Raw genomic sequence first — 17,511 nt, 5'->3', positions numbered from 1 at the left:
CTGCAGATTTGTTGATCCACTGTGGTGACCTCTCATGGAACCAGCTGAAAGTGGAAAAACAACACTGCTGGTTTTAGGACAAAACTGTTATATATATATATATATATATATATATATATATATATATATATATATATATATATATATATATATATAACAGAAAATTTAAAAAATAAAACACTGTACTGTACACTGTTTAGAAGCACAGCTGGTGCTAACGGGCACTTGTGGTTTAGCACATCACAGCAGATTTTTCAGTGAATTGAGGCTCAAAACACACATATTTAGAGAATAAAACTATAAACCTGTGAGCACAATGTTGAGTGAAGTGAAGTGATTTGCTGAGAATTATGTTTGTTTACAGCTTAATTCCTTTCTCTTTTAACCCAAACTCAGCGCTAAACTTACAGCTGCGGTGGGCTACTGGGCTTGTGTTTTTCTCCACCCGTTTTCAGACCGTGACATCAGCAGTCATTGAGCTCCCACAGCGCCCCCTCCCTGTGGCTCTCTTAAATGCACATGATAATTTTCGCCGACTTTTAAAGACACAACAGAAATTTGACACACCACACACACGTCATAATACCACCCTCATTTTAAGATACCGTCTGTTAGTGGGGAGGGGTGCGGACTGACAAAGGGCGGACGCTAATAACACAGACTTTATTTAACAGGACAAAGAACAACACAAACATTAACAAACTAGGGGGCAAACACTAAGCGAGGGAAGAACAAGACTACGAACGAGAATCGGGAACAAACAGTACAAAGAGCAATACCATATAAAGAACCAGGCGAACATAACAAAGAACACTACAAAGAACAAGGTGAACAAGCAAACAATACGAAGAACAAGGCGAACGTTACAAAGAACACGAAGAGCAATGAACGACACCAGGAAGTGAGGGAAGGGGACCTAAACACACCAACAAACGAGAAACACCTGAAACATAACGAGAGTGAGGAACAAGAAGGCGGAAAAAGGCAGGGCGTGAACGACAACAAAACAAAGCCACGTTCTGAGACAGAGAAAACAAACCTGACGAGACCAGGGCGTGACACCGTCCACATTTTCAAATACCGTGATATACGATGTTATCGATGTACTGCCCCACCCTAACTACGCCTATCCCAAGGCTTGTAGTACATAATGTATTCTTGTGTATTTTAATCCTACCATTCTTGTTAAAGAAGAAGAAAAAGATTTGAAAATGTCCCACAAAGTTTAAATTCTTAAAGTTATAAATAAAATAAAATTAATTAACATATAAGCAATGTTTTTTCTGCTGTAGGTTTTCCTTTAACAGAGGAGCAATCAAACCCAGAAATTGTCCAGAAAAATACAGCTTTCCATTTTATAATATGTAACTTAGGTTCATGATTGCATCAGAATCCATTTTCATTCACTTCACTTGGCTTTGGGATTTTTCGACTGCAAAGCGTCGAAGCTCATGGGACACGCGCAAGCTGAACAACACTCCCCGCTCCTTTTGTTATGCAAACTGCTGAGGGAACTTATCTCCTTAAAACATTCGCGTTCTGAACAGGCAGCAGAAGGCTTTGTTACAGGGCTGTGAGCAAACAGAGAGGAGGTGGTGTGGCACAGTGTAGGAGACTCAATCGCAATCACTGCAGCTCGCAAAACATGCTTACTGACTGGCAGCTCATCTAAGGCAACCAGGAAAAAAATGTACCGTTTATAGCAAACAGATTTCACCAAACAATACTCAGTTTACTCAGCTATACTGTGTTAAAAAGTAAAAAAAAAACACACATGAAGGAAAGAATTATGTGCCATTTTGTTTACTGGGGAGTGTGGGACAGTAATGTGCCAAATATATGATCTTACATTTTAATGACTTTTTTTGCCAAAACCATTTTTCTTTTATTAGGTTTCATCATGTTTCATCAATGGTTTGTTGGTACAGATTTGTCTTTATTTTTCATGTTTTTGGGATGGTGAAATCAGAATGAGCAGATATAGATTTTATTTTTTTTCTGACACATTTGTAAGTCAGCACACAAGGCCCTAAAGCAGCATTTCTCAACTTGTGGTTACACTAGTTCTGAATGTGTTGCAGGGTTGAGGGAGTTAGTCCAATAAAATAATATATATATATATATATGAGAGAGAGAGAGAGAGAGAGAGCTAGCTAGCTGATGGCATCCTTTTATTTTGACGTATGTGTGAAAGGTGCAGTAGGTTGTGTGTACAAACGCAATATGCATTTATGATATTTATGGTTATTAGAAATCAACAGCACACAGTTGTGATGTACACAGCTTAATATTGAAGTAATGCACTCTAAAAGCAGGATGTAAGTGTGGATATTTGTCTTTTTTATTATTATTATTATTATTATTATTATTATTATTAATCATTGTGTGTGTTTAAAAGCTTGTCTGAATTCTACAAAAATGGGTCATGACTTAAAGATAACTTGAAAACATGGGCCCCAGTTTGAGAACACTTGAGAACCACTGCCCCTGAGGGTCATATAGCAGTGAAAGAATTAACAAATAATATTGCTTGTTGCCTTTTTAATATCATGCTGTAATTTGATGTTTTATTTTTTTAAGTAATAACCTCCAATTCCTACTTTACAGCCCACTATTTCTTTTCATCATCTGAAATCCTAACATGTTGCAGTGCAGTTTTCTGCTCAATGTGTGTGTCTGCTGCTGAGGTGGGCTGGGTTCTGCTGTCTCTGCGCAGTCTGATAGGTGAATGTTTTGATTCAGAGGTCAGGAGAGTCTCTCATCTCTCATTAGCATTCAGCTCACAGACACAGAGCTCCTGCAGATAGAACTGTCCACCTCCCTCTCTCTGTCTCTCACTCTCTGTGTCTTCAGTGCCCGAGGTGCTGGACCTGGCAGTGTCAATTCTGAAAACCTGCGACCAGAGGAGTGTGTGCGTGTAGCAGAGGGAGTGAGAGAGAGACAGATGGAGAGACAGGCACAGCAAGGGATAGAGATGCCCTGACACTGATTGTCCCTCAATGACGGCACACAGTCTGATCAAAAACCTCTGTACTGCTCTTTATCTGCAGCCAAAGACTTCCTTTGTGTGACATCTAATAGCCAGTACCCAGAGCTGCCTCATGCCATTGTCAGCCAGGCACAAATTAGTCCAGCTTGGATTAGCTGATCTGGGTGAACACTGAAATCATGCACCAGTAATGTGATTTAACAGCGTTAATTCAGGGATTTAATATATAATCTTCTGACACGGATATAATGTTTGTCTGATGTGTGCATGTGTATGTTTATATGAGGCTTTTATGATAGAGGATACACTGGCTCTTGGAGCAGTGCCACGGGGATTGATATTAAACGCCATAGAGGCATTATTGCGCTTAACCTTCTCTTTCTGTTCATGAAAGTAGCTAGGTGTTTGGAAATACGCTTTCACCCCAGGGACACATCCGTTATTATTTTGCTCTTATTTAAAGGGCTGAATTCTGCATCCTCTACCCAACACATTAAAACACTGTCACAGATTCTGCGTAATACATTGGTTTCTCTGTTTGATACGTCTCTTCCTCCAGTGATGTTAAAGCCTCTATTCCAGTCATAAATTAAACCCTTACAAACTCATCACTGTTCCTCTGAAATATGAATGTATAAGTAGGGAACACTGTGCACCTTTATACTGTTGAATGAGGGTTTCAGTGTGAATTTTTCTTACAGCGAGACCTCCCTGTCCTGCACATTTTGTGTGTGTTTTCCCGGCTCTAATGTATGCATACAGACTTAGTAAGAGCTAGTTAATGAGCTGTTAATGAGTAAGATCAGGCATATTGGCAGCAGAGAAAACACTAAACTGTGTTGTGTAGGCGAGCCTCCGGGGCAGACACAAGAGTTAAGTTACCGTTACTCTGAGAGGATTAGGCCATGAGCCTGGGATATTTCTCACAGATTCATTGATGACACAGTAACTATTTAAATAGTTTAAACGCCAATCTTCATTAATTGCACATTGCAATATTTTGAGCAAAACTGTGCTCTTACCCTCTGCTAACTGAACCTTCACACTCTGCTCTTACTGGTGCAATGTACACAACATTATGGGTGACATACCAGAGTTCAAAAGAGGACTAATTGTTGGTGCACGTCTTGCTGGCGCATCTGTGACCAAGACAGCAAGTCTTTGTGATGTATCAAGAGCCACGGTATCCAGAGTAATGTCAGCATGCCACCAAGAAGGACGAAACACATCCAACAGGATTAACTGTGGACGCAAGAGGAAGCTGTCTGAAAGGGATGTTCGGGTGCTAACCCGGATTATATCCAAAAAACATAAAGCCACTGCTGCCCAAATCACGGCAGAATTAAATGTGGACCTCAACTCTCCTGTTTCCACCAGAACTGTCCGTCGGGAGCTCCACAGGGTCAATATACACGGCCAGGCTGCTATTGTCAAACCTTTGGTCACTCATGCCAATGCCAAACGTCGGTTTCAATGGTGCAAGGAGCGCAAATCTTGGGCTGTGAACAATGTGAAACATGTATTGTTCTCTGATGTGTCCATCTTTACTGTTTTACCACATCCGGGAGAGTTATGGTGTGGAGAAGCCCCAAAGAAACGTACCACCCAGACTGTTGCATGCCCAGAGTGAAGCATGGGGGTGGATCAGGGATGGTTTGGACTGCCATATCATGGGATTCCCTTGGCACAATACTTATGCTAGATGGGCGCGTCACTGCCAAGGACTACCGAACCATTCTGGAGGACCATGTGCATCCAATGGTTCAAACATTGTATCTTAAAGGCGGTGCCATGTATCAGGACGACAATGCACCAATACACCTAGCAAGACTGCTGAAAGATTGGTTTGATGAACATGAAAGTGAAGTTGAACATCTCCCATGGCCAGCACAGTCACCAGATCTAAATATTATTGAGCCACTTTGTGGTGTTTTGGAGGAGCGAGTCAGGAAACGTTTTCCTCCACCAGCATCACGTAGTGACCTGGCCACTATCCTGCAAGAAGAATGGCTTAAAATCCCCCTGACCACTGTGCAGGACTTGTGTATGTCATTCCCAAGACGAATTGACGCTGTATTGGCCGCAAAAGGAGGCCCTACACCATACTAATAAATTATTGTGGTCTAAAACCTGGTGTTTCAGTTTCATTGTCCAACCCCTTGTAGATGATAATGAAACAGTGAATCACACACTATTATGATGAAGAACGTTAGTTTGTTAAGCATTAACCTTGGGAGATATTCATTAAATGCCATTTGTAATTCTGTAAGCTTTGGAAAAAATTGTTGCAATATAAAAGTTATTAATAAATTATTAATCAAAATACATGTAGCCAAAAGCTCAGGTGTAAAACTAAAGAGATGCAAACTTAAGACACCAAACCTGACAGAAGTGAATCTGTGGCAGCACTGTATGTAGTTTGAGCTTCTAAATATCTCTCAGATGTTAAATGTGAAACTGCTTTCTACTCCCTGTTAAGAGAGGAAATAGACATACTATGTGTGGACTGTTTATGCAAACATTTAGCCATGGTGTTGAATGCCTATTTCACTCTTCTAGTGTATATAAAGAAACACAACATGGACATGTTAACAAGGTAAAAATAACCCCTTGTTTTTCCACTTGAAGGGGAACTTTAATGAGTGGCTGCCGATGTACCTGTCTATTCTACACTATTCTTCATTCTAATATGATACAGTATGATATATTGTGGTTGATACATTATGATAGCTACATCTCTAGTGTATATGCCAGTGAAAAACATCTGTTTATAATTATTTCTCTCTCATTGCAATAGCTCAGCGAAGCCTTCCAGAAGAAAGTACAAAATAAGATCAAAGACCTTCTTCAGCAGATGGAGGAAGGACTGAAGACTGCAGACCCACATGACTTCTCCACCTACACAGGCTGGACAGGTGAGGGTCTCTCTGGTGGCCTCAGTACCTACACATATGCAATGATTTTGATTAACTTTGTTATAAACAGCTTTAATATGAATGTGCAGACACGTGCTTGGTTGTCTTTAATATTAGGAAAGTCTGTTTTACATTGTTTTCGGAACCACTTAAAATAAGACTACAATTATAAAGGTTTATTTTTTTACATGGTTATTAATTAGGTTGTAAACACCTTTAAACCATTTACAGTATGTGCCTTTTTAAGTGTAGTCTTATTCTAAAGTGGTACCGATTTTTTTTTTTTTTTTTCCTTTACCCAAATTTTAGGTGCAATTTAGATAGCCACTGATTTTATTACACCCCCTCCACCCCCTGTAAGGGCTCATGAAAATTACCAGCATTTACTATTATTTACTATTAGATTTGTTCATTACAGTAAACCTTTGCATTTTAATTTTTACTTACGGTTAGAAACTGCAGCGTAATAAAAACAATACTAAAATGAGTCAGCACTAATAATAGATAATTTGTCTGTGCTACTGGAAATTATGAACGGAGTAGCAAGGTATGGGGTGTAATCATTTGTTTTTTGCCCTTTTTGTTTTTAAAAACAAATGTATAAATAAACTGGAAAAATAAATTATAAGTTATTATTACCTTTAAATTGTTTATAGCGGTTATATCTCAGTACATATAGTGGCTTATTTAATCTAAATAAAATGTGTACATTTATAGATATATATTTCATTTATTTTTCATGTGAATATATTTGTCAGTGGAAATTTTATAAATATAAATAACACTGTGGCTCATGAGTATTAACCCTTTGAATTATATGCCTCCTATTTGTGGTTGGATGTAATAACTCAGGAACAAGATAACATTTCAGACACGATACACATACCTCAAGTTCAGCAGGGCCTAATCTGTCTAACCCATACTGGCATAATCAAAATCTGGTAAAGCATTTTTGAGCTATCTAGCCAATAAACAACTTGAAATTCCACCTAATGTAATCTGAAGCAGCTCTGTTGCCAGGCTTTACAAGTCAGGAATGTGTACGTATCGTAGAATAGCCAGCACAGCTTAATCTTTCTATCCATACTAGCATTATTAAGGTGTGATAGAGCATCAGTGAGTAAAGCAGGCCAAAAAAGACTGAGCAGACCCAAAACACTGTTTGGATACTTCATGCAAAAAGAAAATGTGATTTTATTTATTTTTTTGGTGTTGCAGGTATTGCGTTGCTGTACCTGCAGCTGCATCGGGTGAGCAATGAGGCCGCATATCTGCAGCGCTCTCTGGATTATGTGAAGCGGACTCTGCGGAACCTGAACGGCCGGCGAGTCACTTTCCTCTGTGGAGATGCTGGACCTCTGGCTGTGGCCGCGGTGGTCCACCACCGGCTGAACAACCAGGCAGACTCTAAAGAATGCATCACCAAGTACGACATTCATTTGCCTACTCTTTGTCTTACATTTCTTCCTCCTCCCTTTAACAACCCTCCTGCTACTGCCTGCTACATCTCAGTCTGGATACATCTCTGATATAAACAGTTCTCACTTTGTAACTGCCTGCAGCTCTTACAGTTTGAAGAATGGCATCCAAACATTCAATAATGCAGAGCACTGTGAGAGCTAAGGGACTGAATGTTCTCTGATATTTATGTTGACATTCAGAAATCTGTTGTGATCTGTTCATATTAGCTTATATCTGAGTCAAAGCCCAGTTAGACCCATGCCTCAGCGTTCTGTCAACCATGCCTCTCCTACCACACATCTCACTCCTCCCCCACATCCCTCACTCCCCCGTGTCTACAGAGAGTGAGTGTGAGAATGTGTGTGTGTGCACACACACTAAGAGGAGGTGTTTTATTGAGCAGGACTCTTGCTGTGCTCTGTTCTCTCTCTGGCAGTGTGGCACTGTAACTCTGCAGCTCTCAGCATGAGACTGATTACACATCCTGTAAACTCAAATCTTTTTCAGCCACTGAAATCAGATCTCTCTATCTCACTCGCTTTCCATTTTCTCATCTTTTTTATGAAGTCTGTGAGACGCTAGGACCACAATCGACTTTTTTTTTCTCTTTCTGAATGTGATGCTTACTGGTTGGCAGCCTTTACTGGGGGCTTGCTGGGTTGTCCATCTGCTTAAGAATAATAGACATGTCCCTTACATATTCTCTTCCTTTCATTGTCATTGCTGATTATTTGTTTAGCACAGGGACACTCTGATTGTGCAGCTCTCTTGTTTTCCTGCAGGTTGCTGCAGCTGCAGCGCTCAGTCACCAGTCCAGACTCAGACATCCCGGATGAGCTACTGTATGGTCGAGCTGGATACCTCTATGCCCTGTTCTATGTCAACAAAGAGATCGGCCCAGACACAGTGGACGAGAGCACCATTGCCAAGGTAACCCAACAGTTCTGCTGGCAACACACACACATTACTGAGAACCAACACTTTTGAAAAAACATTCTCGTGCTTCCTTAGATGTCACATTATGAGTACTTAAGAAGAGTTCAATTATAATAATGCCCCTTTAAAGCCATGCAGCTAAGCTCAGTACTGTAGGGTCCTATTGTTAAGTATCAGGTGTTAAGTGTTCTTTCCCATTTTGCAGAACTCAATACAGTCCATTAAAGTAGCTTAAGTTTTCAGTGTTTCTCTGACAGTCCAAATGTTCTTTTCCCAGACAGTTCACACAATTCAGCTTCTTGTTCTTTCCAGGTCTCTAACTGGGTCCTTTAATGAAGCACTGTATTGTCTGGCATACCTGGCTCAGTTGGGGTCTGAAATAGAAGTTCAAAAACTGGCCCAAGGGTCCTTAGGGATTATAATGCAATCTTCTATGAAAGGGATGTAGTTTTAAGTACATAACCAACTCTAAGCAGTAAGGAAAAAGCACAAATTGCACAAGAGAGCCTCTGTTCTGTCCTTAAACTATTGTGATGAATGGCATGGTACTTTGCAAGCCATATACTTACTGGATTAAGGGATTGTCTCGGTTCTGTTTAAGTCTGGTTACCAGGACAGAGGCAAATGGACTTGATTTCAGCTGGAGTCTGTAATGTATCTTACAGAGTCATAGCATGGGACCTGCTCTGATTGCTGTTAATCAAAATATAAAGAGGGTGTTGATGCAATAGAAGTGCTACCTATGTGTATTCATATCAAGGTGGCATGCATTGCTCATTGTGAATAATATTTTTGTGTGTTTAGTTACATCCCCACAGCGCAAACACAAACTTTATATTCTTTGCCTCTTTGTTGTTCTACTCTGAGTAGCCAGACAGCCTATTTTTAGTAGTGCGTCCAGAGTGAACAGACCAGAAATGTGTCATGAGCCAGCCAACGCCCTCTTGCAGCCTGGAGCAAAAACTGAGAGGGGATGCCCCTAGAGAGCAGTAGAGACAGGGATAGAAAATGAACCTTGCAAGAAACAGATAACATTATACAAGAATGAATTATACAAGTCTCATCTCTCAAGTCTAGTAACATCTTAAGTTTGAATGGATTCCTTAAGGAGGGAAATTATGAATCTATACCCTTTAGTTGAACTGTTATGCAGTTTTGATACAGTATAGTATGATACAGTATAGTATAGTAAATTATTTAAAAAATAATTTCTGTGTATTCTTAATAAACAACACTTTTTAAAGTACCAAGTACTTATTGAATTATTTTGATCTGCTATTATTATTACTATAAATAATAATAAGTTCAGGGTGGTACAGTGGCATAGCAGGTAGTGGCCCAGTCATAGAGCTCCAGGGACCTGGAGGTTGTGGGTTCAAGTCCGGATACGGGTGACTGTCTCTGAGGAGTTTGTTGCGTTCTATCCATGTCTGCGTGGGTTTGCTCCGGGTGCTCCGGTTTCCTCCAATGTGTTCCTGCCTTGTGCCCAATAATTCGGGGTAGGCTCCGGAACCACCGTGACCCTGAACTGAATAAGCGGTTACAGATAATGAATGAATTAATTATTTTTACATTACTCATTTAACAAACAATAAAAACTGTGATTTTTAAATTGTTTTAATGTTTCTGTCAACACTTAGTCCTCACTTAGACGTTAAAACAAAATAATTTCCTGACAAATTTATCTACATCATGTTTGTAAACAGAACTCTGTTCGTCTGTGTCAGTCAGTAGAGGAGCTTGGGGCACGTCGCAAAGTAGCGCCATACTCCCTACATATAGTTCACATCACAAATAATAAAAGTCAGTAATATAGACCGCAATTAGAAGCTAATTTGAGAGGAAAACTTGAAGCTTATAGGTCACTCAAATTTTTTTTTGACATATAATGCACTACATTATTTTATGACAGACACTCTGCACTATGGAGGGTGTAAGGAGGCGTTTGAGATTCAGCTTCGTCGCTGCAACATTGAAACATCTGTCATAGATTTTTTTTAAATATTAAGTCAAACCACAAGAATAATTTAGGCAAACAGACATAATTTTCCATCAAAGCAAGCAAACAAAAAGCTTGTATATGATCTATGTATGAATATCTCACACAGAATTGGTCATGAGCAGAGAAGTGCATTGAAATCCAAAAGAATAGTTTTTTTTTATTAGATACTAGTAGGAAAATGCTAATGTGGCTAACAGATTTTTACTGAGGATTTCCCAAGTAATATGGTGTCCAAATAAATTATTTGCACTTATATGGATGTTTCAGCTTTTCAGAGGAAAAGCTATGTCTGTATTTTGGATTTTCTTCTGCTCAGAAGCAGCAATGAGATCTGTCTCTTCATTGGGCTAAAATAATGCTTTGACAACTCTGTGTAGACTGGTATGGGCTTGAATATATATCAATAATTGTTGATTTATTAAATCATGCTTGATTTAATAAATCAAGTGTGATAGACCATTTGGAACTTGGCTTTTGGCTGTTCAGACATTTCAAATAGCACATATTATTGCCCTAGTGACCCAAACTAATGTGTTGCGTAGCATAAAATTAACAGATGCTCAAGATAGAGTGTGTCAGGTAATATGCACCAGAGACACAACCTGCATAAAACAGACAGTTGGCTCCTAACAGCATTTTCAGGGAACACTTCCCCTCATTTGTACAGCCATGCCCTTCCATAATAATGCTTGTAATCAGAATACCACCATTAATATTAATGAACTGAGTGTATGCCAGTGTATTAGATCAGAAAAAGAAAAACATCCTTCTTTTGGGACCGAATGCTCTTGTACGTGACAAGAGACCAGTTTTATTTTGCGAGGAAAGATTTGCTGTGTATTCCTAATAAAACGCACAGCTTGTGGACATAATAACACACTGTATCTCTGTGCCTTCTGACATTAAACCTGCAAACTGCTAGTTAGCTTTGTTATAGAGATACACTGCAACATTGAAACTTTTTAGGAGCTTGAAATATAGATGTAAAAATATTGCATACATTTTGTTTTTACATAACACGTGCATTTCTCCTGTGTAACTTCGTGTTTGTGATCAGGTTAGAATGGTAGACTAGTGCAGCTTGAGAACCAGCTGTGAAATATCCTTGCTACAAAACATTCCACATTAAGCACACCACCACTGGACTCAGTGAGCAGTGATGTGTTCTCTGGAGTGACAAAACACCCTTCTCCACCTGGCTATCCCATAGAAAAGTCTGGGTTTGGTGGTTGCCAGGAGAATGGTATTTGTGTGAGCATTGTACCAAGTGTACCGAGTTTGGCTCAGCACCGACAATTTTGTGCTCCCAACTTTGTGCGTACATTTTGGTGATGGCCCCTTCCTGTTCCAGAACGACTGCGCACCAGTGCACAAAGCAAGGTCCATAAAGACATGAATGAGCAAGTTTGGTGTGGACGACTAGGCTGTACAGTCACCTTGTGGAACATCATTAAACCCTATAGATTAAGAATGGGATGTCACTCAAGTTCATGTGTGTGGGAAGGCAGATGAGCAAATATAGTGTATATCTAACTAATGAATTTAACAATGTTCTTTACAGAACTGCTTCAGTTGATGAAAAATTGTCTTGTTTGATTTGCCTGCTTCATGTAGTGTTTCAGCATTTCACTTAATTTGAGTCATTTTATTGTTGATTTACTTCTGTGATCTCGAACTTCATGTTGACTGACGCAAATTCTGTTTGGGATCACAAACAGATTTCCCCTGTACAGGTTCATAATACCTGAGCTTTAGTGGTCCCTTGGCATTTAATATTTATACTGCATTGAAATAACAGTAGAAAATCCATAGGGCAGTGTTTTCCAAACCTGGTCCTAAAGGCATATTGCTCAGCACTTTTTATTTTTTCCTTACTCCCAAACACTCAAGAAAGCACTAAATTGCGCAGGGCAATGTGCCTCCAGGAGCAGTGGTGGAAAACACTGCCAGAAGGTAATGTGAATAAAGCATATTGTAAAAATTGGTTCTGGAACATTGTGTTGTTTACAGTTGCAAGATGCTGGAACATGACACAGAAAACATTCTTTCTGCACATTTCATACTTCAGCAACTCTATCCTAAATGGCATTATCAAATATTAATTATACATTTTTTAAATATTCAAGTTCACAATCATCCTTTTTTGTAGTTGTTTTTGTGTACTCAGTCAATACTCAGTCAATACCAGTCAAAAACCCCTTGCTGAAACGTTATTGAGATTTGATATTTAAACTGATGCTAAGGGAAGAAAAATGTGGATTTGTGAATTCCTAAGTTAAAGCTCACATACAGAGCTTGCTTTACATATCTGTGATCTGTGCGCAGAGAGAGAGAGACAGAGAGATATCAAAGCTTTTTCTGGCATGGATCCTCTGAATTGCTTACCTATACAGTATGGCTCAGCAGGGCAGTGCTCCCTGGATGACAAAGCTGTTTTATGGGTTAATCCTTCAGTGGCGCACTGCACCTCACTATTGCTGTTGCGTGTTGTGGAAGCATGTCATGTTCCATTTCATCGTCCATGCATAAACTAGCAGCCGACATGAGATTCCTGTAACTCAGACATGGAAGAAACTCTGACTCTGATAGGGACTCTAGAGTAGCACTGATTAGGTCAGCGCTGACCTGCAGTGTAACAGATTTGTATGTGTTTCTGAAAGTGATCCATTTCTGACTGTTGTATGATAATCTTGTTTGAAGGTTGAAAAGGGATATTATCACTGCTCATTAATTTCAATAATAAGATAATAATGGTTTTGTCACCTAAGCATATTGTGGCATCACGTGTCAGTGATGTTGAGCAGCATGTGCTATGTGTAGATGTGCTGGAAAATGGAAGGGGAGCAAACAGCAGGTGGCTTTATCCCTCTTATGATGCTTCTCAAATTCTCTCTTTCTCTCACTCTGTTATTTAACGGCATTCAGTGTATGATTGTTGTTGTTGTTTATTTTCATGTTTCTATTGTTATTATTTAATAAAAGACCCTGGATCACCTGCTTGAGTGTGAAGCTTGGACTTAGCTGTCGGTCAGTGTCCACATGAGTGTTGTAAACTTAATCAAAACATTAAAGGGCCAGTACAATTTAAAACGTGCTGTTTTCCTCAGCCTCTTTTGTGGGAGTATTATTAAAGTAACCTATATCAAGTGTCTGCACAAGCAAATGGGGGTTTATTGTTTTCAGGCAAAAGTCCACTGTATGGGATGTTCTTTAATACATCTGTAGCTGACAGTAAATTTAACAGTTATTTCTTTTCACCGCAGGGTTGCCTGCTTCAAGATTAGCTTAGCGGCTATAATGCTCAGTTCCAAGTTTAATTTTCATCACATCTTTCCCCTGGGGTCCCTAAGAATTGATTTAGGAATCGCAGGTCTAAATGGTAATGAGTTTAAGCTGTGCTATAAATTAGTACTTCATTAGCACTTTATCATAGAATATACACATGCAACATTGAGCGTCTTACACCAGGCTCACTCAAGTCTCATTCTAGCTTCTTGAAAATCTCATTTCATTCCCTTCACCAAAGTTGGCATATTTTTAGTTCTCTTTAGTTTACCATTAAATTTTTTGCAGATGCTTGAGTTACCTACGATATTTTGTTTGTTTCCTATAGGTAGTGACGGCCATTTTGGAGTCAGGGAAGAACCTGTCCAAAGAAGAGAAGAAGACCGAGCGCTGTCCACTGCTTTATGAGTGGCATAAGAAGCAGTATGTGGGAGCAGCACATGGACTGGCTGGCATCTACTACATGCTGATGCAGGTAAGGGCCACACTTGTGGTTCACTGATGCCAGATTCAATCACACTCAAATCTCACTAGTGCCTTGCATGGGTAGTTTGAGACTAATTAAATCATCAACCTAGATTCACTTGTCCCTTTTTACCCATTGCTTAATTACTGACTGATTAAGAATGAGAAACACTTGCACTCAACACATGCTCACAAAGACCCTCCAAGGTAAAATGTGAGTATCGTTTATCCTTTTAAATTCAGGGCTGCCCTACATTTGTAACGAAATAACAGTGTATGTGTGTATCTATCTTAAGCTGAACTTTAGCATTTAATTGCCTCAGTGAAGTGATTAATGGTCATGAGAGCCTGCTCTTCTGGTCGTTTGAGCAGTCAGCGATTGATTGGAAAATTGCCCTAGAGCAGCAGTCTGCAATTAGTGCAGTAGGACTGGAGTGTACCGGTGGTATTTGAGTGCTGGGGAGATATCATTGTTACAAAAAAAGCGATTTCTTGGCCTATGAGTGTATACAAGGTTGAATTGCTGGCAGAAATGGCCATTTAACTTATGTGCTTTTGATCATGAATCTAGTAAAAATGTCAGCTTACCCACTCTCTTATAGTTAAGCTACGACTTCAAAAGACACATTTTGCTATGAATTTTTTAAACATCTATTAATTGTCCCAGAAATATAGTTTAATTAACATAGTTTAATTTTGATTGTGTTTTTAGACTAGATAATTCATTTATTTATTTTTTAGAACTGCTTTATAAAAGCAGTAATAAACACAAATAACATCAAAGCTCTATTTGGGTTGCAGACAAAATACTGTTTTTTTGCACTGTCAGCTTACCAAATCTTCCATAGTTAAGCTACGACCACAAATGACACAATTTGCTGTGAAAAAAAATATATATAAAAGGCTATTAATTGTCCCAGAAATATAGCTTAATTAACATTTTGATTGTGTTTTCAGATTACCATTTTATGTGCTCTGCTACACTGCTGTAAAATATGAGCACATAAAAACTACTAGATCTCCCTGTCTGTCTTCTGAAAATGGTGTGTTTGCAGGATGTATTCACGGCTGCATTCTGGAGAACACTGCAGTCCTTGCTTTGCACTCTGCTGCATCATGTAATGCGAAATGCAATTTTTATATTTCCAATGCTGTCCAAAGCGACATTCCACGCTTTTGCTCTGTCCGAGCTACCAGCACACCTCCAGCAAGTATTCATTGGCTTTCAGTTGCTTGGTTTAAATCTGTTTGATGGTGGAACTGGGCAAAAACATGAGCCATCTGGGTGTTCCTGAACAAAGGACCGGGAATCACTGCTCTGTTTGTGTGCCCACTGAGCAAGACCTTGAAAAACATTCATGTTTAATGTAGAATGCTGTTCAAACTACAGCGTATAAATGATTTTGACTTCCCCCACTCTCTATGTAAAACCACTATTTTATAGTCTTGGAAATGTGGTAAACTTGCCATAAATCATATTTCAGATTGATTGGGGATCCCCAAGAGCTGATGAATAATTTATGGAGAACATTTAAGATGTTGAACTTAAAATTTCATAAGAGACCGCTGAGCCTCACTGCTGGCCAACAGCCCAGAGTGAGTGACCTGCTGTACACTTTCTGTTTTCCCAAATATGTAGAGCAAACTCAAATGCAGAAAGCTCCCTTTTTTTTCTTAGGGAAATTAATGGAGGTAAATTGATTATATCTGTAAGTCACTGTTTTTGTTATAACTGATTCAAGTTTAGTACGGATTTACTTTGCCATATGAGGATTTGTTTTTACAAGGAATGTACCCAAGTCATCAGTTATGCTGAAATAGCTATTAATAAATAGAAGATCAATTTAAAATCTGTTTATACTGTTCTCCAGTGAGTTGTTTCTTCATACAGAGTGATTTTTGATGTATGCACTAGGGGTGGGCAATATTGCCCTAAAAAAATATCACAATATTTCAGGGTATTTTGGCGCTAACTATATTTTTGGCAATATGAAAAACCACTGGAAATACTTTTATTAATTTCAAGAACGCACTATTTCAACAACAACAAAAAAAATAATATTAATTATATTAAATTAATATATTTAATATGTAAATAATATTTCATTACATTTTATTTTAGTCCAAATCTAACAAAATCAAAAATTCAGAAGAAACAACAAATAAATATGTAAACATTTGCTTATTTTATAAACAACCATAACTTACCAAGATTCTGACACTGTTTAAAAAATATTTAGAATATTAATATTTTATATTCAAACCACCTCCACACGACTGATGTCACTCGTCTTTTGGAGGAAATTTTTGAACACAGAGCAAATTTCCACCGTACCTGTCGCCATGCCTAAATGACTCACATAATGAATGTACACCATATTATGTGTGATTGCATGATGTTATTACGTAAATAAGTCAGAATATCACAATAATCATGATACTGATTTTTTTTTGTTAAAATAAATATTGAGATATTATTGCACATGCTACTATGTGGCACAACACTAGTAAGCACTCTCTTAGCACAAGAAAATAAACAGCTAATGTCATATAAAGTAAAGCCTGTGAATAAAACCCTAGGTGGTTGCACTGACAATTTGTGTGGCCAAGAGCAGAAATTGTGTATAAGCTGAGTACAATGTTTAAGAGTTGGAAGTTGACCAATCCCTGAGTTTACACCGATTCTATCCTATTTCTGCATTATCCTCTGGGCCTACTTTTCCCAGTGAGAATTAATCCCTCTCTCTAATGGATTTCCCTAGAACCTTCAGTTGCTGTAAATGCGGTTTACTTCAACAGTAGGATTTGTATTTGCAAACCTTTTCAACCCAAGGAAAACTAAAGACGTTTATCCCGTATCTGTTGTAATACAGTCACTCTTTGGGCTTCTGCGTTTGTGTGTGTGAAATGATGTGTCCTGCAGCAGTCACGCTAACACAAGTGCAATACTCTGACCTTTGGTGTGTGGTTGACCATTCACAACCATTCACAGCCCTTACCCTTGGGGCTTGTGTTTGTACTTTGCTTTAAATGGGGCTTTTCACGTGGAGCTGCCTCGGTGTAATATGTGGCCATGGTTGCGCTGACTAGAGTAAAACCCTTTGTGCCATTACAGTAGAGGGAGGGAGGTTTGGGTCGTTATTTGGCAGGCAGATGATATAATGATTATGTGTATGTGGGTGTATGTTGTGTAGGAAGGTGAAGACATTAATGAGGTGATTAAGTGTTGTGTGAAATGGGTGTGCTGATGCAGGTGTATATTACTTTGCTGCGTTTGCACGTTGTAAATATGTCTCTGAACTGTAGAACGAAAGCTCAGATATAACTGTTTCTCTCAGAATACCAGGATCACCCTTCTTTGCTTTTATTTGTTTTTACATTGAGGCATTTCATGTAAACATCACATATTTAACAGGATATCTCACAAAATGTTGACAACTGAATGAGATTATATTTGT

The 17,511-nt window shown here is 38.9% G+C and overlaps 1 protein-coding gene across 2 annotated transcripts in view; it reads left to right on the top strand.

The window, feature by feature from the left end:
• lancl2 (LanC lantibiotic synthetase component C-like 2 (bacterial)) overlaps window positions 1-17,511 on the top strand; it is a 51,114-nt gene that overhangs the window by 6,252 nt on the left and 27,351 nt on the right. For both annotated transcript variants that reach the window (XM_066683260.1, XM_066683261.1), the window contains exons 3-6: window positions 5,787-5,904; window positions 7,123-7,330; window positions 8,148-8,295; window positions 13,917-14,063. In XM_066683260.1, the coding sequence (XP_066539357.1) occupies window positions 5,787-5,904; window positions 7,123-7,330; window positions 8,148-8,295; window positions 13,917-14,063 (621 nt within the window). The remainder of the gene's footprint in view (window positions 1-5,786; window positions 5,905-7,122; window positions 7,331-8,147; window positions 8,296-13,916; window positions 14,064-17,511) is intronic.

The sequence above is a fragment of the Hoplias malabaricus genome, chromosome 10 (genome assembly GCF_029633855.1).
Source record: "Hoplias malabaricus isolate fHopMal1 chromosome 10, fHopMal1.hap1, whole genome shotgun sequence".
In the NCBI taxonomy this organism is placed as follows: Eukaryota; Metazoa; Chordata; class Actinopteri; order Characiformes; family Erythrinidae; genus Hoplias; species Hoplias malabaricus.
The sequence above is the reverse complement of the archived record's forward strand: the minus strand, read 5'-3'. Positions and strand labels throughout refer to the sequence as shown.